Source organism: Glycine max, chromosome 19 (assembly GCF_000004515.6).
Source record: "Glycine max cultivar Williams 82 chromosome 19, Glycine_max_v4.0, whole genome shotgun sequence".
In the NCBI taxonomy this organism is placed as follows: Eukaryota; Viridiplantae; Streptophyta; class Magnoliopsida; order Fabales; family Fabaceae; genus Glycine; species Glycine max.
In genome coordinates this window covers 43779390-43803719 of record NC_038255.2, presented here as the reverse complement: position 1 = coordinate 43803719, position 24330 = coordinate 43779390, and the positions used below count along the sequence as shown (strand labels likewise).

Genomic DNA, 24330 nt, shown 5'->3' with positions numbered 1-24330 from the left:
CACCTTCAGATTAGTAATTTTTAAGTGTTTTTATGTGGAGGTAAATGAAGACGGGGAAAACGATACTACTAATGTCAGAAAGATGCCCAGACCAAACCCAATAATGAGAGGACTTATTTATTATTATTATTTGTATTTTGTTGACGTAATCAATCAATGGAAAGAGGAATCTTAAGACGGTATCTATTATTTTAGGTAACTATTATTCTGGGATCCCAAACGGCGAGTCTTAGGAATCGAGGATATTAAACTTTTAGATGTGTCTTGTAGCGTGCAACATTGGGGCCGGCAAATAATGAAATGCTGTAACTTTTTGTGTTTGAACGTTAATGCTTGATGACGTCTGAGGGAAGCAAATTTGGAAATATTAATAGCCAACCATCTTGCAATCGAGAACTACAATCAATGGCGTCTGCACTACCTGGCGACGAAGAAACGCCACTTGTGGGCGATATTTCGGGCCTTGAAGGGCGCAAGAGCCACCACACCAGGGATGTTCATATCCTGAGCTTGGCCTTTCTCTTGGTCTTTCTCGCCTTCGGTGCCGCTCAGAATTTGCAGAGCACTCTCAACACTGTCAGTCTCTCTGTCTCTCTCTCTCTCTGTGTGTTGATTCTTTATAGTGTTTTATTATTGGTTTTTGAATTTGACTTTAGGAGGATGACTTGGGTACCACCTCACTTGGGATCCTGTATTTGTCTTTCACATTCTTCTCCGTGGTTGCTTCTTTGGTGGTGCGAGTTCTCGGCTCCAAGAACGCTTTGCTTATTGGGACTACTGGATATGTGCTTTATGTAGCTGCCAACTTGAAACCAAATTGGTAATTACTATCTGTCTGTATGTATCTATCTTGTTTTTTAATTTTTATATATATAAAGTGTGCTTTTTGGTTCTTGAAGATTTGGTCAAACTTAGTCTTGGTGTACGTTTGGATTGGTGGTGAAGTGAACTCACCGTGATTTTTGGAAGCAATAAATAGTTGCTTTTGTGTTGAACTCACTCTGATTTTATCTGTTTGTTTGCTTCTAAAAATCATGGCGACTTCAACTCACTACCAATCCAAAAACACATCTAATCTCTGTATTTTAAAATCGATATATTTGGTCCTTGCATTTTTTAAATCTGGTCAATTTTAGTCCGAGATGCCATGTGGCGGTCACGTGACTGTCATGTGTCTACGATTGGCCATGTCAACAAACTAGGCAAATAAAGTGAGGAGAGGGACTAATTTCTCCAAGTTGTAGAAATGTAAGGATTAAATCATCGAAGAGTATGTAAAATTAGTTCGTTGAAGTCAGGATTATACATATTACAGTGCAACATATGCCGGCCCTACTGTTTTATTTATGGAGAGTAAACTGAACTCTCAAAATCTGACCCATATGTTGTACTTAGTTCCATTCTTCAAAATTTAAATGATCATTATTTTCCATAATGGATTGGTCCCTATATTTTAACTTAAGTCGCTAAGGGATCAAAATTCAAATGATTGACAACTCTGTGAAGTTGGGAACCAAAATCTACCTTAAACCTTTTCTTTTAAGGTTGACCATCATTTAGGTTGTTGCTCATACATGTTCGTGTTCATAGATCTGCTCTTCTATCCGAGTTCCATTTCTGTTTTACTTAATGACTATGTATACTTTCATAATACTAATTTATTATGCATATCCTTGACCATTGAGCGATTCTTCTTGCAGGTATACATTGGTTCCTGCATCTGTGTATCTTGGGTTTTGTGCTTCCATAATATGGGTTGGAGAGGTACATGTAACATGTCAAAGGTTTTATAGCTCCTTCAAATTGTCATTAGTCACCTTCATCTTTACTAATTGTAGTTTGACCTGTCAGGGAACATATCTCACTTCTGCTGCACGCAGCCATTCTACAGATAACAATTTGCATGAAATTGCAGTAATTGGTGACTTCAATGGGGAATTCTGGGCTGTGTATGCACTCCACCAGGTGATCACTTTGTTGTTTTTGTTTCTTTTTTTTTAAAAAAAAAAAAAAACTTTTAAAATATGAAGTTGATTGAGAAATACCTGTTTTGCAGTTTATTGGAAATCTTATAACATTTGCTCTACTGAGTGATGATCAGCAGGTATGTGGTGGTTAGTCTTGCAAATTTTCTTTTAATCTGTTTGTTTTAAATATCAGTTCATGATATTGCCCAAGCTTACCCCTACTTTGTTAGCTACTTAGAATGAAGAACTGCCACTTGTGACAAATCTTCAGAAAAAAGAAAATACTTAAACTAACTTTAGAATTTATGGAACCCTAGGTCCAAATTGATGAATTGAAATAGAATTAACTTTTCTGTTAAAGAAGTTCTTAACTTGTGATAGACCTCTATTTATTTATGAGAAATGCTAGTAGCACACTTTTTAACACACTTTCTCTTATTAGATAAAATCCATGCCCATTTCCTATTTGGTGTGTCTCATTACCAAACTAGTGAGAACACTTGAATTTCGACCAAGAGAAGAGAGTGTGTTACTAGCACTCCTCTTTATCAAATATTAGGCCTGTTTTTGATTTTAAAACTAAGCAGTTGTAATGGTTTGCCAAGAAGGTTCATGGTGTTGACACTGTAATTTAGCATTTCCATGTTTTGCTTTTCAATTTCCTTTTTTTTTATGTTTGATTAATATATGAAAATATGTTTATTTGTATGATATGCAAAAGATTTCCAAGGAAATGTGAATATGAGCTTGGATTTCCTTGTACCCTTCAAGTCTTCAACAATAAATGCTCTCTCACATGCTAACAAGTTTTGAGTTCTATTTAAAATGTTCTACATATTCTCAGGATTTAATTTTGTTTCTCATCACTGCAGGAGGGAAGTACCAAGGGCACAACTTTATTGTTTATTGTATTCCTTTTCATTATGACCTTTGGTGCAATACTAATGTGCTTCTTGCGCAAACGGAGTGCTAATAGCAAGGGACAACAAGAGCTTTCAGGTGCAGATGCTGGCGCATGTGCGTCCTTGAAGTCTCTATCCAAATCACTTGCCAGTGCATTGTCTGATGTAAAGATGTTGTTGATCATACCCCTTATTGCATATTCAGGTCTACAACAAGCATTTGTGTGGTAATTTCTTATGAATTATAAGGCATTCATCCTTGTGGTCTTTCTATAATAGTTCTATGATTTATGGTGTCCATTTTATTCACATTATATCTTGTTTGTTAACGAAATACTTCTGTATAGGGCTGAATTCACAAAGTATGTTGTAACTCCTGCAATTGGTATTTCTGGTGTGGGTAGTTCAATGGCAGCGTACGGGGCTTTTGATGGAATAGTAAGTACAGGAATGCAGAGTTATATTTCCTTGCCGTTGATGGTTGTTTAAAATTAACTTTGATTATATCATGCTAACGAGCATCTGTTTCTTATTTCCTCTTCTTTTATTTATTTACTTATTTGTATTTTGAAATGTCTTGACCAACTGATACCAATATCTAGACAAGAAAACTGCCATGTTCTACATTTTTTGGGTGGTCTAACATGTAGAGCCCCTTGCCACATCAAAATACGTTCTAATGGGATCTATTTTATTTTCTTAATTTCTATGAATTTCAGTGTTCTCTGCTTGCTGGTCGTCTCACCTCTGGTCTCACATCTATTACAACAATAGTTTCTGTAGGACTTTTCGCTCAGGCAGTCGTATTAGTCTTACTTCTGCTAAATTTCAGGTCAGCAGTAATTAATTTTACTTGAATGAAGTTCATATTATGTAATTTATTTCCCCTCATGTAATTTCATCTAGCCTATTTCTTTGTCACTCCTGATGCAGCATAAGTAGCGGATTTCTTGGTACTGTTTACATACTCTTCTTGGCTGGTTTATTGGGCATCGGTGATGGAGTTCTAATGACACAACTTAATGCACTGATCGGAATACTATTTAAGCATGACACGGTATACAAATGATCTCCTAGTAACATGTTCATCATGTCTCTAAGCTGTTGTTTTGTTTGAGTTATTTTGCTTGCTCATCATATCACTAAGCTGGTGATTACCATATACTTGATTCACAACTTGGACACCCCCCGTTTTTTCTTCTCACACTGCACATGCTTCTTGCTTGACTTATTTTCTCTATCACCTGTTTTCCCATTAGCTCTTCTTTTATAATTAATGTCAAGTCTGTGTTGCTTTCCTGTGCAGGAAGGGGCTTTTGCTCAGCTAAAGATATGGCAATGCGCTACAATTGCTATCGTGTTCTTTTTCGCCCCGCTTATCTCGTTCAAAGCCGTGCTTGTGATTATGCTTGCTCTCCTTTGCTTCTCATTCTGCATTTTCCTATTGCTTGCTCTGAAGGTGGGGAAGGCACCATCACCCTCCACCAGTCAGCGAAATTAAAGCTGCTTCAACTGTAGATTGATTTTTTGTATTCATTCTCAGTCTGTCATCTCGCGTGTAGCACGCCCAATCTGGACTATGTCTTTATTTTTGTGGTAGAATTTCCTTAAGTTGAATGAGCTGTACAATTTGTGACAATCAGTGTGTTTGGTAACACATTTGTTACCACTGGCTGGACGTGGTTCTGCGAAAGCAATTAATAGTTGCTTTTGCATTTTTTGTGACGTGAATTTCTCATAAACATGAATCTCCTAAAGCAAATATAAGCTATACGTTCATTTGTCGCGTGGCTATATATAGTTATTCACTGAAGAATATTCATAGAAATGTGTCATACGAGCCAAATTCAGACACATATTTGTAGGTTTTGGAATCTGTCTCGGATCAATATATGTAACCTGCAGAGGATGTCTCGGGTAAGACATGAAAAATCGGTTTTGACCTTTGTGAACTACTACTATTTTGCCAACTACCATGTTTCCACGTGTGTAGTACTCTTCAATTTTTAATGTTTTGCCGAAGTCGCTCTACGGTCTAAGTGTAGACTAAACCGAACCTATAAATCACGGCCTAATGGCTAATTCTATACCTCACAACTTGGTCAGCACCCCCTTCATACGAGTCTCTCAAGTCATGCTCCACTTCAATGCTCAAAAAGTAGTTGTTATGATTAGGTAGTTCCGCACCAATTTCACTTCATTCCTGTCTTGTTTATAAAGGCAATTGCCAACCCAAAACACCAGCGATTTCACCTACCATCCTAGAGCTTCCCACCATGTCTTTTTTCTGGTTCTCTAACTTGGTCCGTATGCACCTCTCATGGCCTGTGCTAACCTATGCTGCCACGTGGATAATTCTGCTAACGTTGACGGTGGCAGTGGCATCTATGTCACCGCAGGTGGCATTTGTCTCCGCCATAACGCCTTCATCTTCGTTCTCTCAGAAGTGCAGCAGTGGTGGGTCCATTAGAATGCCCCTGGATGTTCCAGGTGACATCCTGTGTTTTCCTGCTCATATTTTCGTGAGGTCCAAGGTTGATCTAATTGTTCCACCCGTCTTTGCAGCGGTAATTGTAGCGGCTTCTGCTTGCGTGGTTCGTGCTGTGGGCTTGTGGGAGCATGACCAAACTTCTTCAAATGCAAATTAACTTGGTTATTGGTAGTTGTCTTGGGGTCAGATTTTCCATACCGCCGGCAAGAGAAATTATTAAATGGTTCAGGATTAGGATTACGTCAATTTTCATGTGACACAAGTTTTTCTTAGTTTCGGACAAAGAATGAATAAAACAAAATTATGTGTCACGTGAAAATTGAGCAGGATCATGGTTGTCCAAGATTATATGATAATTTCTAGTTGGGGAGTGCTTCTGCTAAACACGACCTGACGTGGAGATTAGGCTTCCCCTGTTTGTAAACACAAGGCTAAGAATTTGAGCTAAACTCATTGATTCTATAAACATGGGCTCATTTGTCTTTGTAAATCAACACAAAGACATTGTCAGCTATGCTGTCTTTGTAATAGACTTCAGAATTATTCAATTGCCAGCAATCATGTTGAAATTCCTGTTCCTTGTTCTTTTGTTCTTTTTTTTCTTTCTTTCTTTCTCTTTGGCCTATGCTGTAATTTGGGTTCGTGTCTGGAGTGTTAGACTGAGGACGATTTTGATCTTATTTTTCAATTAAAATCAATACTTCATACTATACAATAATAACAACAAATAATAATGTAATTCGATGACTGAAATGAAACGAAATGCTATTTTTAATTTCAGAACAAGTAGTGAACAACGCTTTTTTTTTTTGACAGAAAGTAGTGAACAACGCTAACAACCTATGATAATGTTTTTTTGTCTTTTGGCTGGTCCTTACTTTAGAAAGTTCGATATTCACGAGATCCTCAAAATCTATAATATATTATTATAAATTTTAACCATATAAAAATAGCATTTATTCTGTATAATAATAAATATTAAAATAACAGTTATTAAAAGAATTGTAGACTCAATAATAATATTGTTAAAAGATTAAAAAAATACAGATAGTGTTTTTTTTTTCCTCAACTTAATACAAGACCAGATGAATTCAAGAATAATATATAACCAAAATTTCTAAGATGGAAAAACTCTTCATAATGATACAAAATATGTAAAACAATTATTATGAGGGTGTGTTTTTTGTTATTAACAGAAAATGAAAGGAGGGAGAGATCCTATTTCTTCCAATTCTATCACGGCACTACTAACATGATAGGAACACTACTAGAGGTCTAAATAACCCAGAAAGATTATGGTATAAACATAAGCCAGTAAATTGCAAACAATTTTATTTGATTGTAACTACACAACTAACTTATGGATGAAACGAAACGTTTGATACAGAAATGTTTGGATGAAAAGAAATGAAACACCTCCTGGTGGTTCAGTGGGGAATAAAATGTTTGGAAACATCCTCAGACAACGACAAATTATAACTATAACTGTAACGTGCTTTTTATTGCATAACGAGCTAGTTTTCATAAACTGGTGACCACAACGAAGGCTTTTAATTTCCCTAAGGAGAAAACCACCTAGCTGCAAGTGCACTCAAGCTTTCGAAATTGATTTGATCAAATCGTTACTGAAATCCCAGAGTTTCTTTGCAAGCTGTTTGTTTTTGGCGTGTGAACTTGGTTTGCATTGATTGCAATCCACAAAGTACTTCCCAGTTACACCTTTCACGCTTGGGTGGAGAGCAACATAGCATGTCGTGGCTGCTCCCTATGATATATATATATATATATATATATTAATTAAACAGTGATTAGTGACAATTTATTTGGACTTTTGAACCCTTTCAAATGTAACATTTTGCACCTATATAGTGGAATCCTAAAATGATGGAGTGAAAGAAAAATACCTGGGGGACGTTCTTCCATATGTAAAAGGTGAAGACCTTTAAGAAATCTGCAATTAATAACATTTTGGCGTTACAAAGAAGTAATTAAAAATAAAAGTGCATCTACCTGTGTAGTTTGTTTGTGCTTAAGGGGAATTAACATACGCATAAGGTAAGATGAGTGTCTCATAAGAGGAGTCATTATCACTCCTGGATGGACCGAGTTGGCTGTGATATTCACACCCTCTTCCTGCACACAAATATCAGAAACCAAAAAGTAAAATAATACTTACTCAACGGCTAGTCAATTAGGACATACTCAGTTTCCAATCCATGGTATCATCATGAAAGGAAAGGACCTTTGGGTAGTTTCTCTTATTAATATGATCAATGGAAGAAATTTGCAGCAAAAACACATTGTTACATTAAAAAAATGTTAGCAACACAAACTATAACATATTCTTTAGAATACATTTTTTTTATCACTCCATTAGCTAAAATTTATTAGAAATCACAGAATTTTGAGGATTTTACTTCTTATTTAATTAATTCACTCGTGATTTTTGTAGTTTCAAATAAGTTTTAATAAAAGAAGATATGTTAAAAGGAGTATGTTGCTAGCACTCCTCTAGACATTATTTCTTTGTTTGTTTGTTTATCATTTTCTACATTGAAATTTATTTCAGGTTTATGGAGAAGGTCAGAGAAGCACAGCACTAGATGGATGACCTGCAGGCGACGAGAAAGCTCATTTGTATGTAATATGTTTGCTAACTTGGACTGCCCATACGCCTTCTTGTTACCATAACTGAAAAGTTATATCAATAGAAAAGAAATAAAAAGATGTTAAGTTCTACTTATCAGAATCATAACCATGAAGCAGTAAATTCAGGGCAGAAGCAACTGGAGTCAAAGTGAAAATACCCTTTTCGTTCATTGATCTTATTAAATCTAATCCCCTTTCTATAAGTGTAGTTATGGGCAATTGATGACAGATTTATGATCCTGCCCTCTATTCCAGTGGCTTTTGCAGTTTGTTGCATTTTGTCAAGAAGCAGGTTTGTCAAGTGGAAATGACCTGAAAAGTGAAAAAGATTAGAAAACATAATACTACTAATACCACCAGCAAGGGCTAAAGCAAAAGGCAAATGCTTTCCACCAGTGTCCTTATGACATTGGTTAAAGAACTAAAAAGAAAAAAAAAAATTATTAGGATGAACAGAATTGAGTTGTCCATAACTTTTTTACATTCTCATATGATCTTTACAATAAATATTTTCTCCTTCTATTTCCTTAACCAATGTCCTAAGGGCACTAGTTAGCAAGACTCAAAGCAAAAATGTTATGCAGGAATGCTGAGACATTACCAAGATGGTTTGTTGCAAATTGCATCTCAATGCCATCCTCTGAGAGCTTGAATGGGCAGAACATTACTCCAGCATTGTTTCTGACATGAAAAGCCCATGATATGATCCATATTTGGATTGACTAACTCAAAGATAATTAATGAATTGAACCTAAAAACTGAGAATGAGATAGAAGGTGGGGACTGAAAAAATTAGAAAAATGTAAGATACTCTCTAACATACGTTTTTAAACATATTCTCTATATTGGCCGAAACTCATTAGAAATAATAAATTTTTGTAAATTCTATTTCTTATTAAATGACTCTCAGCCGTAATTTTATATTTTCAATAAATTTACACTAATAGTATTAATAGAGAATGTATTAAAAAGAGTGTGTTTGCAAGTAATTAAACAAGAAAACCAACATTAAAATGTTGAGAGGAAGATCAAGAGCTATGAAGTTGTCCACAAATGATGTAATAGAATTCACTGAGCAAAGGTCGAGCTTCATTACGTCCACTCGTGCAGACTCATTCTCCTCTAGTATTTGTTGTTTAGCCTCCTTTGCAGACACCATGTTCCGAACTGCAATGATCACATGGACCTTTCGAAGAGCCAACACTCTTGCTGTCTCCAAGCCTATACCACTTGCTCCTCCTGCGTTTTTTTTTAGTGCTTAATTAGTAAAACAGATCAATATGTTATGTTAGCACAGGCATGATGCATCTTATGCATAGATAGGGGTGATTTAGAACAAACAAATAAAAATTAAAATGTTAAGTGTATGTTTGATTTATTTTATTTTAAAGAATTAATTGTTTATTCTTATCAATTTGTTAAGAACGTTTTTTTTAAAAAAAGTGATTATTTAATAAGCAATTGCTTCTTTAAAAAAGTATTCCCAAACAAGTATATATTCTTGATAAAAATGAGTTCATCATTTACTTTATAGGAAATGGTTATTTAAAAAAATATTATATTTTTTAAAGATATTTTTCAAAACTAACTGTTATTTTTAACCCTGCTGGATATTGGTGTCAAAGGTAAAAAATAAATCCTTCAATGTAGGAAGATTCTTTTAAGAAAGTGATTTCTTCCAACTAATTTTTTTCTATATACACATGTTGAAAAATCAAACCTCTTAATAATATTTAATATTAGCCATTAATACTCCATACCAATATAATAATAATAAATAAATAAAACTTATTTTATATGGGTATAAATAAATAAAAACTTAAGAGCATAATTATCTAGCAACTATATATTCAACACCTTGTTAATTAAACAAAGGGGTTAATTTTCTACAATAAACCTGGAGGAGATCATCAACACACTAATTTCAACTTCACCCTGCACTTCAAAATGAGTTGCAGGTGGTCCGCGCCAGACCTAAAACTTCTACAAGTATGTTTGAATTTGATTTACGGTGGGGAATAGTTAGTTATTTATATATTTTTTTGGTATCACCATAATTTTGTGGAGTAGAATTGATTTATGTATGTTATCCAAACATGTTATACATACATAGAGAATATGGACTAAAATACAAGAAGACAGCAGACAAGAATGTAATAGAACTGTTTAAATTGTTTCCTATGAACTTAAGAAGTGAGATTGATAACATAAGGTGTAAGGAATATCATGAATACGAAGATTTTGTTACACTTGTGGTACGAAACTGATGCATATATATGTAGAGGGATATTGAAATTGTAAATTAAAACTGACCTGTGATAATTGCAGTGAGGTTGCTGGCATCAATTCCATCAGTAACCTGTTCTGCAGTGGAAGCTGATCCAAACCCACTAGGACCAGCCATCCCTGTTACCAACGAAATAACACCCACCATCCTCTCACCACTCTAAAATGCGGAAGAAACCTCAAAGCTTTCCTTTCTGAGTTGTGACACAAATGAAGCCTTGTCTAGGAATATATATACACATGTGGCCATGTAAGGTATATAAGCAAATAGATAATGAGAGTGAATATGGGACCAAGAATTAAAAAATTAAAAAAAAAAAGGTTTTTTTATTAATAATAAAAAGAAGAAAGTTAGTAAGTATTGGTTAGGTCTGAAGCACGGAAAGAAAAGTTTAAATTTGACGAGTCGCGGGTAGTAGCTGCCCGGTTGTAAATCCCCTTTATTTAGAAGAGGTATTTAATCATCACCGGTGAAACACTGTTAACGCCTTCAACTACTTACGTACTACTCAACTCTTTATTTATGTACCGTATGGTCAGTAACTGCCCCAAATACCCGAAATAATGGAAGGATAATACATATAATAGTCTGTTGGTAAATATTTGTATTTTAATTTAAAATTTATAAATATATATTAATTATATTAATTCTATTTTATAAAATAAAATATTTATTTTAGATTTTTTTAAGATTTTATTTTAACGAGTCAACTAGTTTGTTAAATTTGTTTTAACAACTGTAGGTTGGTCTTCAACGGTCATAGGTTTGTCTATATATATACTCCTTTTTAAAAGAGAGACGACAGAATAACGTCTGATCTTTTTTCTCTCAAAAAAATTATCTTTCTTTTTCTATAAAAAAAATTTATTTTTGTGAGAACAAGAGCAATGGTGTTCAGAAGGTTCGGGGATCCGTACCTTGGGAGAGGAGCACAATCAAATTTTTATACCAGTGCAGTGAGACGTTTTTTCTCTAAGGATAGCGTTTACGCACTTCAACCTAGGCTATATCTTTCTTCCCCTAATTTATTTTTTCCTTGTTCTTATTGTATGATATAATGCATTATTGATTTATGTGGTGTCAATTAAAATTATTTTTCTACTGTTATTTTGTTATTTAATTAAAGACTCTACATCTTCTTATTTATTTCTTTCATTTTTATTTTATTTTTCTAACAATCTTAAAGTTCTGGCATGATCTTTAGCATTTAATTTTACCAAAATATCTATTATGAATATGATTGACTTCCCTTTTAGTAAGTCAAAAAAATTAATGGATGAAGACACAATGTATTATGCTTTATTAAAAATGTTTTATTATATTATTTCATTTGCTTAAATTTTAAATTAGTGAGAGATTTTTGAAAAATATTTTCTTATAATTTGAAATTTAAAATATATTTTCTTTATTAATGATGGTTTTGAAGAGAAAATGCTTTTAGAATTAGTTTATGTGAAAAACTAAAAGCATACTTCTAATTTCATTCCTACATGTCGGAAAATTATCTTTTACTTGGTCAAATGATCATGTGAACACAAGTTTTTAAAATCAAAACATTTAATGTTTGGTTTTTTAATTTCTATTATTTAACGTTAGTATTACTACTGCAATGTTGCTACAAGTTGACTGATTGTCTCTTTATATATAACTCATTGATAAAAGATAAGCCTGTGAAAATATAACACACAAAAATAATAAAATAAACACTTTGGTGAAACTTTATATTCTACATGTCGTATTCTTAATAGAGTACCTTATAAAAAAAATCTTTATGAGCTATGGAGAAAAAGAGAACCAAATCTGAAATATTTTAAAGTGTAAGAGTGTCCAGTAAAGGTTAATATTCCTATTAATAAGAAAAGGAAAATTGAAAAAAAAATGTTAATTGTATTTTGTTGGATATTTTTTTATATAATACTACTTATAGATTCTTAGTTGTTAATTCAAAAGTGACTAAAATTTCTAATGTTATTATTGTGCAATATAGAGATGTCACTTTCTTTGAAAATCTTTTTTCTTAAAAATAAATCGTTAAATCTTTATATGGTTTGAAACAAGTTTTAAAGCAATGACACAAAAGTTTGATTAAGTTATTCTTTTGTATGATTTTCAAATTAATGATAGAGATAAATGTGTGTATGTGAAACAATTTGATGATAATGAATGTGTCATTTTATGTTTGTATCTGGATGACATATTTATATTTGACAGTAATATGCATTTCATAAATGATGTGAAGTCCTTATTGTTTAGAAAGTTTGACATAAAAGACCTTGGTCAAGTAGATGTGATTTTGGGAATTAAGCTTATAAAGAAAAATGATGACATGACTTTTACCCAATCTTATTATGTTGAAAAGTTATTGAAGAAGTTTAATTATTTTGATGCGAAACATATTTTTACTCCTTATGACTCATCTATCAAGTTAAAGAAAAATTTGAGTAAAGGAATTTCTTCACATAAATATTCTCAAAGTATCGGTTCTTTGTTGCATTTGACAAATTTCTTTAGGCATGTCTGATATTGCACATGCAGTTGGTAGATTGGAAAGTAATTGAGGAATTTAGTGATACAAAATTGAAGTTTCTGATTTTGATGAAATAAAATTGAAAAGTGGTTATGTCTTTGTTTTAGCTGGTTGTGCAGTATTATGAAAAATCTACTAGACAAATTATTATTTCACATGAAATAAAAAATTATTGCTTTAAATACTGCTACCAGTGAAACTGAATTTCTTAAAAATGTATTATGCGATTTGTCATTGTTGAATAAGCATATACCTCCAATTTCAAATGCATTGTGATACTCAAGTTGCTATATATAAAGTTATTAGCAAAAATTTTAATGAAAAAAGAAGACACTTAAGAGTGAGACATAAGTCTATCAGAAATTTGATTTATAATGGTGTCATTTATCTTGACTTTGTCAAGTCATAAAACAATATTGTGAATCCGCTTACAAAAAGGTTGACATGTCAATAAGTATTTGAGTTGTTGAGGGGAATGAGACTAAAGCCTATTATTTAGTTACAATAATGGACACCCGTCTCCGTGATGATCCTATGAATGAAGTTCAACGGGTAACAACGAAATTGTTTGTTGACTAAAGTATACCAAAATGAAATTTGACGGAGTTGTTTCGTTTCTCATTCCTATGACAAGGTGTATTATAAATTGTGGCAATATTAAGGTTGATGTATTTATATGTGTGTATTTTTTGTTAAAAAAATACCTCTTTAATGAGTGATGACAATTATTGTAGGGGTGGGGGGTCAGAACTCACTCTTTGAGAATTCACCTAGTGAGTGTGGTGGAGGGACCGCCACGATGAGATATGAGTTAATCTCTAAGTGACACTCACGAAACAAGATACAAGCGCAAAGGTGTAACACGCTACCACTGATTAGAACCTAATTAAACGTCAATATTGTAGGGACTGTGTACTAAAATCTGATTAAAGAATATGTAGTTCAAGACAATCAAGTCACTACATTTTATCGGGTGAAAGTTCATAAACACTAGGTATAAGGCTCAAACCCAAAAGGTTCCTTATACCGAAATACAATATCACATGCTCTTTCTCTCATGTTTCTATACAAATTATCTTTTAGAAAATATATCTTAAAATTTTAAATTATGTGGGGGAATGTTGGTAAATATTTGTGTTTTAATTTAAAATTTATAAATATATATTAATTATATTAATTCTATTTTATAAAATAAAATATTTATTTTAATTTTGTTAAGATTTTATTTTAATGAGTCAACTAGTTTGTTATGTTTGTTTTGACAACTGTGGTTGATTTTCAACGGTCATATTTTATTTGTATTTCCTCCTTTCTAAAAAAGACAACAGAGCAACGTCTAGTTTTTTTCTCCCAAAAATTGTCTCTTTTTTTCCTATAAAAAAAAACTTATTTTTGTGAGAGCAAGGGCATTGGTGTTCAGAAGGTTCCGGGATCCCGGGATCCTTTCGCGCACACGATCGGAATTAACGGGTTGTCGTATTTTAGGAGGGGAGCACAATCAAATTTTTCTAACAGCACTGAAGCGTTTTCTCTCTAAAGATAGCGTTTACACGCTTCAACCTAGGCTATATCTTTCTTCCCCTAATTTATTTTTTCATTGCTCTTATTGTATGATATAGTGCATTATTGATTTATGTGGTGTCAATTAAAATTAATTTTCTACTGTTATTTAATTAAAGACTGCGCATCTTCTTATTTATTTCTTTCATTTTTATTTTATTTTTCTAACATATTCAAACACACCATCTTGTTTTTATTGCGTTAGTTAATTAATAAGACTAAATTTTGAATTGGTTATGTCTTTCTAAGTTAACTTCCAACATTTTTAACGGGTTAAAAAAGCTTGTTTAATCAGCAATTGGCATTCATCCTTTTCAAAGACAATGAGAACGGCTACAACAGAATAGGATATTTAATGCTGAAATGGATCTCTCCATTTTCTTTTTCCTCCATTTCTTTCATTTCATAAACTTTTAAGATAATAATTAAAATGAAGATGAAAGGTGATATTTATTGTCTGAAAAGCTTAATAATAAGAGAAATAAAGAGAAAGTGAAATGACGAAGATCCAAACTCATTTAATTTACTCTTTATTTACGGACTATCGAGAAGCGCTCCTCCGAAGGGAAAAGAAAACTAATTAATTCTTATAAATATTTTTTTCATTTCATTTTTACTAGGTACTTTACTTTCTTTTCATTTTTTTATATTTTTTCTTTATCTTTTTTATTATATTAAAATTAAAATATATGTTTCATCAAATAAAAATATTTAAAAATTATTCATGTGAAATTTTCAATATATATTGTGTCATCACAAAATTAAAATATGTTATTATTTTAACTTACAATGATCATTTTTATATTAGTTATGAGGTGGTGCATGATCAATGTGAATATTATGTTTTTTTATATTGAATATACACATAATCAATGTAAAATATTTATGCAAGTAAGTTGGGATATTTGAGTCATGTTTTAGATAAAATACTAAAAATTTTAATTTTGTGAGGATGAAAAAAATACTAAAAATTTTATAAAAATAAATTTTGAATATTTTCATATATGAGAATGAAAAATTATATTTTAGTGTTATATTTATCACTTTTAGTTTTTATATTTTTATTTGAAGAACTTTCATTTAAAATATGCTTTTTCCCCTTAGAACCAAATTAATAATTTTTAAAGAATCATAAGAATAAATTGAATCAAATAAAAGTATATTATTTACAAAAAAAAAAAAAAAACACTTTGAAAAACGCTGTCCAAAAAATCAATAATGGGTTTTTGTAATCAACAATCAACTAACAGGAGTATATTATTTGTATCATTTAAGGCATATCGTACCATACAATGAACTGAACTCAAGGGGAGTTGGTTTTGTTTTCCTTTGAGGGCAGGTAAATGGACCACACGGCAGAATTAATCCTGGCTCATATATCGTTGAAACAATGACATAAATTCACTCGTGATTGCTGTTGTTCCTCATTCATCCTACTTGAACCTACATCTACATTACATCCAATAATACACACATATATGTATATATATATATGATATGATATATAGCTAGTCCTTCATGTGGCACCGCCGGAGCAGCAGAATTCTGGCGACAATTAATGCGGTATAGAGCGTGTACCGACGGCGACGTACCGTAGTGATGTAAAGATGAGTTTAATGCAACGTTCATTGACTCCGAAGCTGAGTCCCATGGATTTTTTTTTATTTTTTATTTTTTGAAGAGGCAAAGAAAGAGTCCCATGGATGATGACACTTCATATAATAGTTATTTATTGCCATTGTTTTCAAATTTTAAATTAGTTAATCACAGTTTAAAAATAAACGGCAAATTAAATGATGAGAATAGACCTTATTTCAAAATAGATTATTATATTGTGTATTAAATTGAAGTTTATTTTATTTAAAATCATTCAATTTAGTTTTTTTAAATGAAACATGTGTTAAGGGAATTTATATTAGTTGGTTGAATAGAATTGTTTTTGACTTCAACAAATAAAAAAATTGGCACATGTTAATTTTAATTTTGAAAATAAATTTCATAATTATATAAAAATTAATTAAATTTTTATCATTGCCACTTTAACATGTTAACTTGACACATGTTAAATTTTTATTTTCACTTTAACATCAGTAAGGGTCCATAGCTCAGTGGTAGAGCATTTGACTGCAGATCAAGAGGTCACCGGTTCGAACCCGGTTGGGCCCTAAGTTATCCATATTTTTTTCTCCCTTTCTTTTCCTTTGTTTCGTTAAAAGTATGTTCTTCTCAATGGGCCATAAATCCAAGCCCAACTCAAGAAGATGTTGCACAGCGTGTTACATGGTCTAACTATGCATAAAGCGAGTCTAGTTCCCAAAAAAGGCCCAATTGCCCAAAACATCTTTAGAATATTTTTCTCTCACAAATTATTTTAGAATATCAAAAATATTAATTACCTTTTCCAGTGATTCCTTCAAGAAATAAATGTGCTTGTGGATATGTAGTTATAATATACAATGTAATTAATACAAATATTTTAGTTAAATAATAATGATTTTATTCAATTTGGGAATTTTTTTTAAGGATTTACCCCTAAATCAATCCAAGCAAATTAGAGGTGTGCAATAATACATGGATGCTTTTAATATGACCTTTACACATGTAACATTTCCTTCAAAACTAATTGCCTTCAATATATTTTTCGCTGGCCACAACCATTACACACAATACAAGTCCGAATTTATTCTTTTTTTTTTTTAAATTACTCACGGAACTAATCTAACAAATTGCATGAAGCCTTAAATGCATAAAACACACCACCTCACAATTCACCAAACCACCACCAAACTACAGTATTTTCTAAAGCATCAATTAGTATAACAAATCTTCTACAGCTCCAAGTGTCCCCATTAGCAAAAGGCTCCTAAACAACAACTCATTACCTAAATACCTATTGAAGCCAAGTCTCGTAAGATTTGTACTATTGTTGAAATGGCTAATCAAAGAACAACCAGTTTATGCATATTCTATAATAAACCATTTACCACTTAACATCAACCAAAACATAAGTTGGGGAACCTTTATCATGTAAATGCGTGAAGATGAGAATTCAAGAGTTCATAACAGTTATGTTAGACTTAAACATAATTTTTCTTGTCCAATTGATTAGGCTTTTGCTATCTAGCTATGAATATTCTTTGCACTGCTACGTTGATTTTAATAATGAACGTGCACATGTCAACACATAATCTAAAGGTTATAGATATATTCATGAAAAGGTTATGTCCACAATGCCTCACCTCATTATGAGCTACAAGAACTTCCATCTGTGTGAAGAGGTTTACCATCTTATGCAGGTATTCTTCATGAATGTGTAAAGTGCGAAAATAAACGTGTCTGTTCCTATTGGTCATTTAAAGTGAGTTAAGTTTATCAAGTACTTTATTTTAAATTAATGGTAACTATAGGCCTACTTTATCTCTTTACCCGTTTCTTGAAGCAAAATCCATTCTTCATGCATTTTGTTTCAACTAGAGGTAGGTACATATTAGTTTAATCCATTCCACGTAAACCCACAGACAAATGGGCCAAACCTCATATACCTGCAACTTAAGAACTCTATTTAACTTTTACCCTTTAAAGAATTGTACGTAGATTTTATTATGTACTTTTTTAATTTAACATATTTTAAAATTTGATCGACTATGTGACGAAGTTATGCTGACCAATTTGATCATGTTGCTGTTTATAATCTGGCTCAAAGGTTTTCTTTGGAGTGGACCTTAGTGGTTTGATAAAAGGATTAAACGTAATGTAGAGGGGTTAGTGAGGGACCGCAATGCTTGTTGAGCTGGACTTTTTAGAAATCACTTGGGTATGTGGCAATATGGCTTTATCCACAATATTGGTCCATCAAATGTGCTTATGGCCAAGTTATGGGGTATGTTGATGGAATTACAGAAGGCCTGGGATCTTGGGTACACAAGATTGATTCTGGAATCTCATTCGAAGGGTGCCCATTAGTTTGATTCAGAATGGTTGTTCTAACATCCATTCGTATAGCAATTTTGTTAATTCTATTAAAGTTCTTGTAAATAGACAATGAGAGGTGAAAGTCACACATGTTCATAGAAAATCCAATATTGCTGTTGACTGTCTTGTCTTGCGAGTTAGCTCATACTTAATTGTTTACTATAAATTTGACATGATGTCGAAGGAAGAAGACAAAAGAGAAAAATTATGAATTTGAATCTTTTATATTAACAAAATCTAACAACTTAACAACTAACATTTAGTGATAAAAAAGAAAAAACTTATGACATAGGAACACACTTGTTACAGACTTAGGGACACTATGGGGCTTTGTGTGTAGCCCATGCCTTGAATAAAAAAAAAGTTAAATTTAAAAATAAATTTTTATATAAAATTATTAATATAATAATTGGAAAAATTATTGACCATATAATTCCATCCATGCTCCCAGCGTATAAATTTTCTTTGCAGCTCTCATAATTACAAAACGACAATATGGAAATGGAATGGAAGCATATGGCCAAGTGGCCACTGACTAGAATGCCGCGCTTTCTCTCCACTCCAGGTGCAGGACAGGTATTCGGTTACTTTATTTCTTTGTTTCATTTTTTATACAAAAAAAAAAAGGTATTCAATCAATTAGTACATAGAAACACAAAAGTTTAAATTAAAATAAGGTGCATCCTTTTAAATTTATTATATTACGTCCTCAATTTGTTTCTTAAAAAACAAATAAACCATATTTAAATTAAAAATTTATCGTACATTTTAAATTAAATGAAAAATAAATCTCTATTAACTCTTTTTATAATGAAAAATGACTTTCTCAATAGATATTTTTCTATTCACATATATTTATGAGTAACTTTAGTTTTTATATCTAGAAAATGTATATTTTAATTTTTATACGGGAATTTTTATATTTTAATTATTATATATGCATTTTTTTCATTATTTTATTCTGTTAAAAAACTAATAACAGAGATTAAAATATTACAAAAGTTATTGTTTAGAAATTAAAATATAAAATTTATAAACAGAAGAAAGAAAGTATTATTAAATTTTTAGTTTATAAAAAAAACAGATTATACATTAATAATATAAAATAATTTCATAATATCACTTAATAATAAATTAATATGTATGATAAATTTATTTATTTTTATAATAAATATATTAAAAATAGTTTATAATTAATTGATTGTATTTATTAACAGTAGTAGATGAACACTAAACTCTTGGTTTTTTTTTTTTTGAAAAATAGTATTGGTTATTTTTTTATTACAAGGGTGAATAGTGTAGTATTAGTTTAGACATGTATCATTAAGTTTTTTTTTTTGAATACTAATTGAAGTTAAAAAAATAGATGTAAAATTAGTAAAAATGAATTAACACTAATAATGGCGTACCAAGTCAGCATCCAATAAACCGCGTCCCAATTTGACGGTGTCGGTGATTCACCAAATTCTCTCTCTCTCTCTCTCTCAAATCTCAATTCACTCATTCATTTCCCCTTTCTTCTCTTTCTCAATTTCGCTTTGTATTGTCTTCAATTCAGTAAACCGCACCAATTCCGATGGCGGCGTCGCGGCGGCTCCGGGACCTCCAATCCCAACCGGCGAACAAGATCTGCGTCGACTGTTCCCAGAAGAACCCGCAATGGGCCTCGGTTTCCTACGGCGTCTTCATGTGCCTGGAGTGCTCCGGCAAGCACCGCGGCCTCGGCGTGCACATCTCCTTCGTGCGATCCGTGACGATGGATTCGTGGTCTGAAATCCAGATCAAGAAGATGGAAGCCGGAGGCAACGACAAACTCAACGCGTTTCTCTTGCAGTACGGCATCCCCAAGGAAACCGATATCGTCGCCAAGTATAACTCCAACGCTGCCTCCGTCTACCGCGACCGCATCCAGGCCCTCGCCGACGGCCGCCCCTGGCGGGATCCCCCCGTCGTCAAGGAAGCCGTCCGTTCCTCCTCCGCTGCATTCAAGGGCAAGCCGCCGCTCTCGGCTAGCAGCAACAACAACGGCGGATGGGATAATTGGGACGCCGACGACGGATTCGGATCGGCCAGGGGCGGGTCGGATCTCAGGCGGAACCAGTCCACCGGGGACGTGAGGGGATTCGGCGGCGGCGGGAACGTGGCGAGGTCAAAATCGACGCAGGATATTTACACGCGGGCTGAATTGGAAGCTTCTGCTGCCAACAAAGAAGAATTCTTCGCGCGGAAGAGAGCGGAGAATGAGTCGCGGCCGGAGGGGCTTCCGCCGTCGCAGGGTGGCAAGTATGTTGGATTCGGATCTGGCCCCGCCCCGCCCCAGAGGGGTAATCAGCAAAACGATTATTTCTCTGTCGTTTCTCAGGTCCCACATCCAAGCTCTCTCTCTCTTTTTTTTTTTTAAGGTGGGAAAATTGTATATACTATCGTTGAGACCTGTGATGTATTTTCTGTGTGTTTAGGGACTTGGTAAATTATCCTTGGCTGCTGCTTCTGCTGCTAATGTTGTTCAGGCCGGGACAAAAGAGTTATCCGCTAAGGTTTTTTTTTTTTTTTTGAAAGTCTCTCTGTTAAGGTTATTATTGTTTCTTTGCCTTATCTGCTTATTTTATTATTAGCCTCTCTATGTTTTGAATGGAATTAGTGATTAGGATATAATAGTAATAAAGGAATACATGAGATGAAACGGTGTTGATTGGATTTTGTTGTTGGAAATTGGAATTGAAAATACTAGCTTTGCGTGGGAGGGGTGTGAGTGAGTGGCAATAAATTATTATTGATATATCATATAATATAATATAATTTTTGTGCCTCCGTTGAGTTTTGTCTTGATTTAGAGGATTGAGAACAATAGTGAACGAAGGTTATACTGATCTCTGACTTGCTGAGATTTAAATTGGAGCGTAAGACAATTTCCAAACTCTTTCTCATGTTTTATTTTTTTGCAAGTCGATTTACAATATAATAATTGGTAATTAAATCCTATATCTACGTTTTTATTATGGGGAATAGAATCCTGTTCTCTTATTCTGGGAACACATTTTTGGCATGTTATAAGATATTTTTGTCCTTAAGTCTTACGATATAAATATCTTTTTCAAATATGAAGATTAAATTGTGTTGGTATAGTTTAAAAGAACCTGCAGCAAATGTCGGAAAGTGGAAAACTTTTTTTTTCTTCTGTATATTTATTCTTAGATTTCCTTGAATTGATTCAAGGAAAAATGATATTGGACTCGGCCAATTGAAACATGACTGGATATTCTTGTTGTTGTGAGTTGTGACCCTTCATGCTTGGTGGAACACATATTTAATTAGAAGCCACCTGTGGCCCTGCTTCATGCTGCTGAAAATTGGGTGGTTTCACATTTCAGATTCTAATCATTCTAAACTAGCTTAATATGGCAACAACAGTGTATGATTAAAAATGAAATGCACGTTAAATTTTATTGTTGCCCTCAACGAAATACCAAGTATTGAAAATGAAAACCTTTCCATTTCCACCTTCTGCCAATAGTTTTGTTTTGAATTATAACTAAAAAATGAGGAGAAATTTGCATTACAAATTCACTACATATTATCCCCACCACTTTTGCCTGTCCTATTTTTTGAGGTGCTTTTCTTTAAAATTAATATTATTATTTATGTTATTTATATATTGCAGCTTAGAGTCAGTTTATAGTTGCACCCATTTTGAAAAGAGAAAATTGTCATGCCTAAGATAAAGTATTTTTTCTCATGCAACACCACTGGTGCATTATGAATAAAATTGTTTGGTGGCTGCTTTTTGGCAAACATTTCCGATGCCTGCTACTGCTAATAGTTCTAAACTTCTAGTAAGGGTGGCCTGGTGATGAAGTTTGGGTGAATGTTGTGCTTTGCTAAATGTTAGCTAGATATGCATTGTTGGAGATGGTAACAATTCTTTGGCTTTGCAATATAGTTTGCTGAAATCTTATTTTCTGAGGCTTTCATACTACTGTCATCCATTATTATATGGGGATTAAGTTATACAGGTTTGGAGCTTCTAAGCATATCTTTTTGGGTCAAGGAGTTGTGTATATTGTAAATTTCATTCTGTGGTTTAATTTATTTCATAGAAAGGTGGAAAAAGGCTGGGATTTTATTGCTTATCAAACTTCTCACAGCAATTTTGTTGTTGGCACTTAGCAGTTATTGTTTTCTGATTAACTGTATTTCTTGCTTCAGGTAAAAGAGGGTGGTTATGATTACAAGGTCAATGAAACTGTCAATGTTGTCTCTCAGAAGACAACAGAGATTGGACAAAGGACATGGGGTATGATGAAAGGGGTCATGGCATTGGCTTCACAGAAGGTTGAGGAATTCGCTAGAGATAACCCGAATTGGACGTCTGATAACTGGCAACGAAATGAAAGTGATAGAAATGGTTTCTACCAGGAGTTCAATCGAGAGAATAATGGCCGGAATTCTTCTACCAGAGAAGGACAACATTCTTCAGGTGGACAAACTAATACTTTTCACTCAAGCTCTTGGGATGATTGGGGCCACAATGATTTTAGGAAGGAAGAGCCAGCTAAAGGATCAGCTCCTCAGTCATCAGGTGGGAAGTTTGATAATTATAACTCGAGCTCCTGGGATGATTGGGACCAGGAAGATACAAGGAAGAAAGAACCAGCTAAAGGGTCATCTGCCCGTAGCAGTGATGGTTGGGCTGGATGGGATAATGCCAAAGATGATGGATTTGATGATATCTATGGAAGTGCATCTAATAGTAAAGGTGTCACTCATAATGACAAGTCAGGTGCTGCCTGGACAGGAGGAGGCTTTCTCTAAGGTTTGTATCATGCAATACTCTCAAACCTGCACTACTTCAGAACCTGTTGAATTTTTAATGTGTTTCTTTTTTATTTGTCTGTGTAGTGGAAAGGGGGAGGGAAGGAGGATGGTTTTTACTTATAAAGCAATCAGCATCTTGAGATTTGAATTCGTTATTTTACTTCTATTATGTGTTATTATTTTGATGCTTAATGTCTGTTATAACTCTGATTTCAAGTACACACTTTTGAACTAAAATGCGACTTGGTATATGTCTTGAACCAGGTTTGACCCGATCTCTATCAGCAGGATCAAAGTTTTGTTGGAAATGACCTCTTGGACTGGTGGCATGCAAACCGAGCAGGGGTGTTGTTTAGTATGATGGATGTGACCTGATTGTCAACTATAAGTTTGTTGGTCACTATTAAATTCATGCCCCATATGTACTGGATGAATGATTATTTTGAGGTCAGTGTATTGTCTACAAGTATTTATTTTTCAACATTCTCCCATCCTCCCTTGTGTAATCTTTTCATGTGATTTTTTGGGGACTTCTGTATGGTTGGAAACTTATTTTAAATGTACAAGTGTCTAAAGAAAGGGCAAATTGCCCAAATTTATGATTATTTTTACTGGAAGTGTGATGAAACATTATTGTGACACGAAAAAATTTCATAATTATTTTGAATTTATAGCAACTTAATTTGCTTTGTTTTTAGTTTTACTTGCTCTATAATGAACATCTGGTTCCTGATTGTTATTTCCCCATAATTTGTCATCATCCATTGTTTAAAAAATTCTCTATTTTGGGGAAAAAACTTAGATCTTGTGCCATCTTCGTAAAGCATAGATGGCGAAATACTTCGATCGCATTAGATGGCTTTTAATAAATAAAAAAATTGAATAGATTGATCTACAGGTATTGTACGTCTTAAATCTTAATTAATTGGCTTTACGTATACTTGCTGAATTACGTACTTCTCAGATACCTGGAACATGAATGTGTGCGATGGAAGAGAGGTATTGGTAGTAGTTTTTGTCGTTTGTTTACTACATGTGGGAGTGTATTTTTACAGGTGGACAACACTGCATTACTTCCATATTTCCAAACAAGAGTTTATATATATTAATGAAGGTTCAAAATACAGCACGCGAGATTGGGGAGGGTTTATACGCGGATG

The 24330-nt window shown here is 33.2% G+C and overlaps 4 protein-coding genes and 1 non-coding gene across 5 annotated transcripts; 4 read left to right on the top strand and 1 right to left on the bottom strand.

The window, feature by feature from the left end:
- The first annotated feature begins 107 nt into the window (after positions 1-107).
- Positions 108-4594, top strand: LOC100782063 (UNC93-like protein 3). The gene is made up of 10 exons (XM_003554280.5): positions 108-576; positions 657-820; positions 1701-1764; positions 1852-1965; positions 2057-2104; positions 2840-3096; positions 3217-3307; positions 3589-3701; positions 3803-3926; positions 4176-4594. Exons 1-10 carry the CDS (start codon positions 337-339, stop codon positions 4368-4370), a joined length of 1410 nt encoding a protein of 469 aa, XP_003554328.1. The 5' UTR covers positions 108-336; the 3' UTR covers positions 4371-4594.
- A 144-nt stretch (positions 4595-4738) lies between these two features.
- Positions 4739-6038, top strand: LOC100776522 (uncharacterized). The gene has a single exon (XM_006604470.3). The coding sequence runs from the start codon at positions 5146-5148 to the stop codon at positions 5515-5517; it is 372 nt and encodes a 123-aa protein (XP_006604533.1). The 5' UTR covers positions 4739-5145; the 3' UTR covers positions 5518-6038.
- Positions 6039-6669: 631 nt separating this feature from the next.
- On the bottom strand, positions 6670-10646 carry LOC100781156 (short-chain dehydrogenase TIC 32 B, chloroplastic). The gene is made up of 8 exons (XM_003554278.5): positions 10323-10646; positions 9017-9248; positions 8611-8690; positions 8168-8321; positions 7973-8051; positions 7409-7493; positions 7265-7311; positions 6670-7125 (listed from the first exon to the last, which is right to left on the bottom strand). The coding sequence occupies exons 1-8, from the start codon at positions 10441-10443 to the stop codon at positions 6952-6954; spliced, it is 972 nt and encodes a 323-aa protein (XP_003554326.1). The 5' UTR covers positions 10444-10646; the 3' UTR covers positions 6670-6951.
- Positions 10647-16477: 5831 nt separating this feature from the next.
- On the top strand, positions 16478-16549 carry TRNAC-GCA (transfer RNA cysteine (anticodon GCA)). Its single transcript has one exon. It is a non-coding gene; the product is annotated as a tRNA-Cys (tRNA).
- Positions 16550-19730: 3181 nt separating this feature from the next.
- On the top strand, positions 19731-23775 carry LOC100778302 (ADP-ribosylation factor GTPase-activating protein AGD7). Its single transcript, XM_003554273.5, has 4 exons — positions 19731-20717; positions 20815-20892; positions 22562-23168; positions 23435-23775. The coding sequence occupies exons 1-3, from the start codon at positions 19932-19934 to the stop codon at positions 23165-23167; spliced, it is 1470 nt and encodes a 489-aa protein (XP_003554321.1). The 5' UTR covers positions 19731-19931; the 3' UTR covers position 23168; positions 23435-23775.
- Positions 23776-24330: the final 555 nt, after the last annotated feature.

Coding starts and splice junctions, on each gene's coding strand:
- LOC100782063 (XM_003554280.5), top strand. CDS start 337: ATGACGTCTGAGGGAAGCAAATTTGGAAATATTAATAGCCAACCATCT. Junction 577..656: donor TGCAGAGCACTCTCAACACT/GTCAGTCTCTCT, acceptor ATTTGACTTTAG/GAGGATGACTTGGGTACCAC. Junction 3,702..3,802: donor TTACTTCTGCTAAATTTCAG/GTCAGCAGTAAT, acceptor CTCCTGATGCAG/CATAAGTAGCGGATTTCTTG.
- LOC100781156 (XM_003554278.5), bottom strand. CDS start 10,443: ATGGTGGGTGTTATTTCGTTGGTAACAGGGATGGCTGGTCCTAGTGGG. Junction 7,494..7,972: donor AGCTTTCTCGTCGCCTGCAG/GTCATCCATCTA, acceptor ATTTGTGTGCAG/GAAGAGGGTGTGAATATCAC. Junction 7,126..7,264: donor TATGGAAGAACGTCCCCCAG/GTATTTTTCTTT, acceptor TATATATCATAG/GGAGCAGCCACGACATGCTA.
- LOC100776522 (XM_006604470.3), top strand. CDS start 5,146: ATGTCTTTTTTCTGGTTCTCTAACTTGGTCCGTATGCACCTCTCATGG.
- LOC100778302 (XM_003554273.5), top strand. CDS start 19,932: ATGGCGGCGTCGCGGCGGCTCCGGGACCTCCAATCCCAACCGGCGAAC. Junction 20,718..20,814: donor ATTTCTCTGTCGTTTCTCAG/GTCCCACATCCA, acceptor CTGTGTGTTTAG/GGACTTGGTAAATTATCCTT. Junction 20,893..22,561: donor CAAAAGAGTTATCCGCTAAG/GTTTTTTTTTTT, acceptor TTCTTGCTTCAG/GTAAAAGAGGGTGGTTATGA.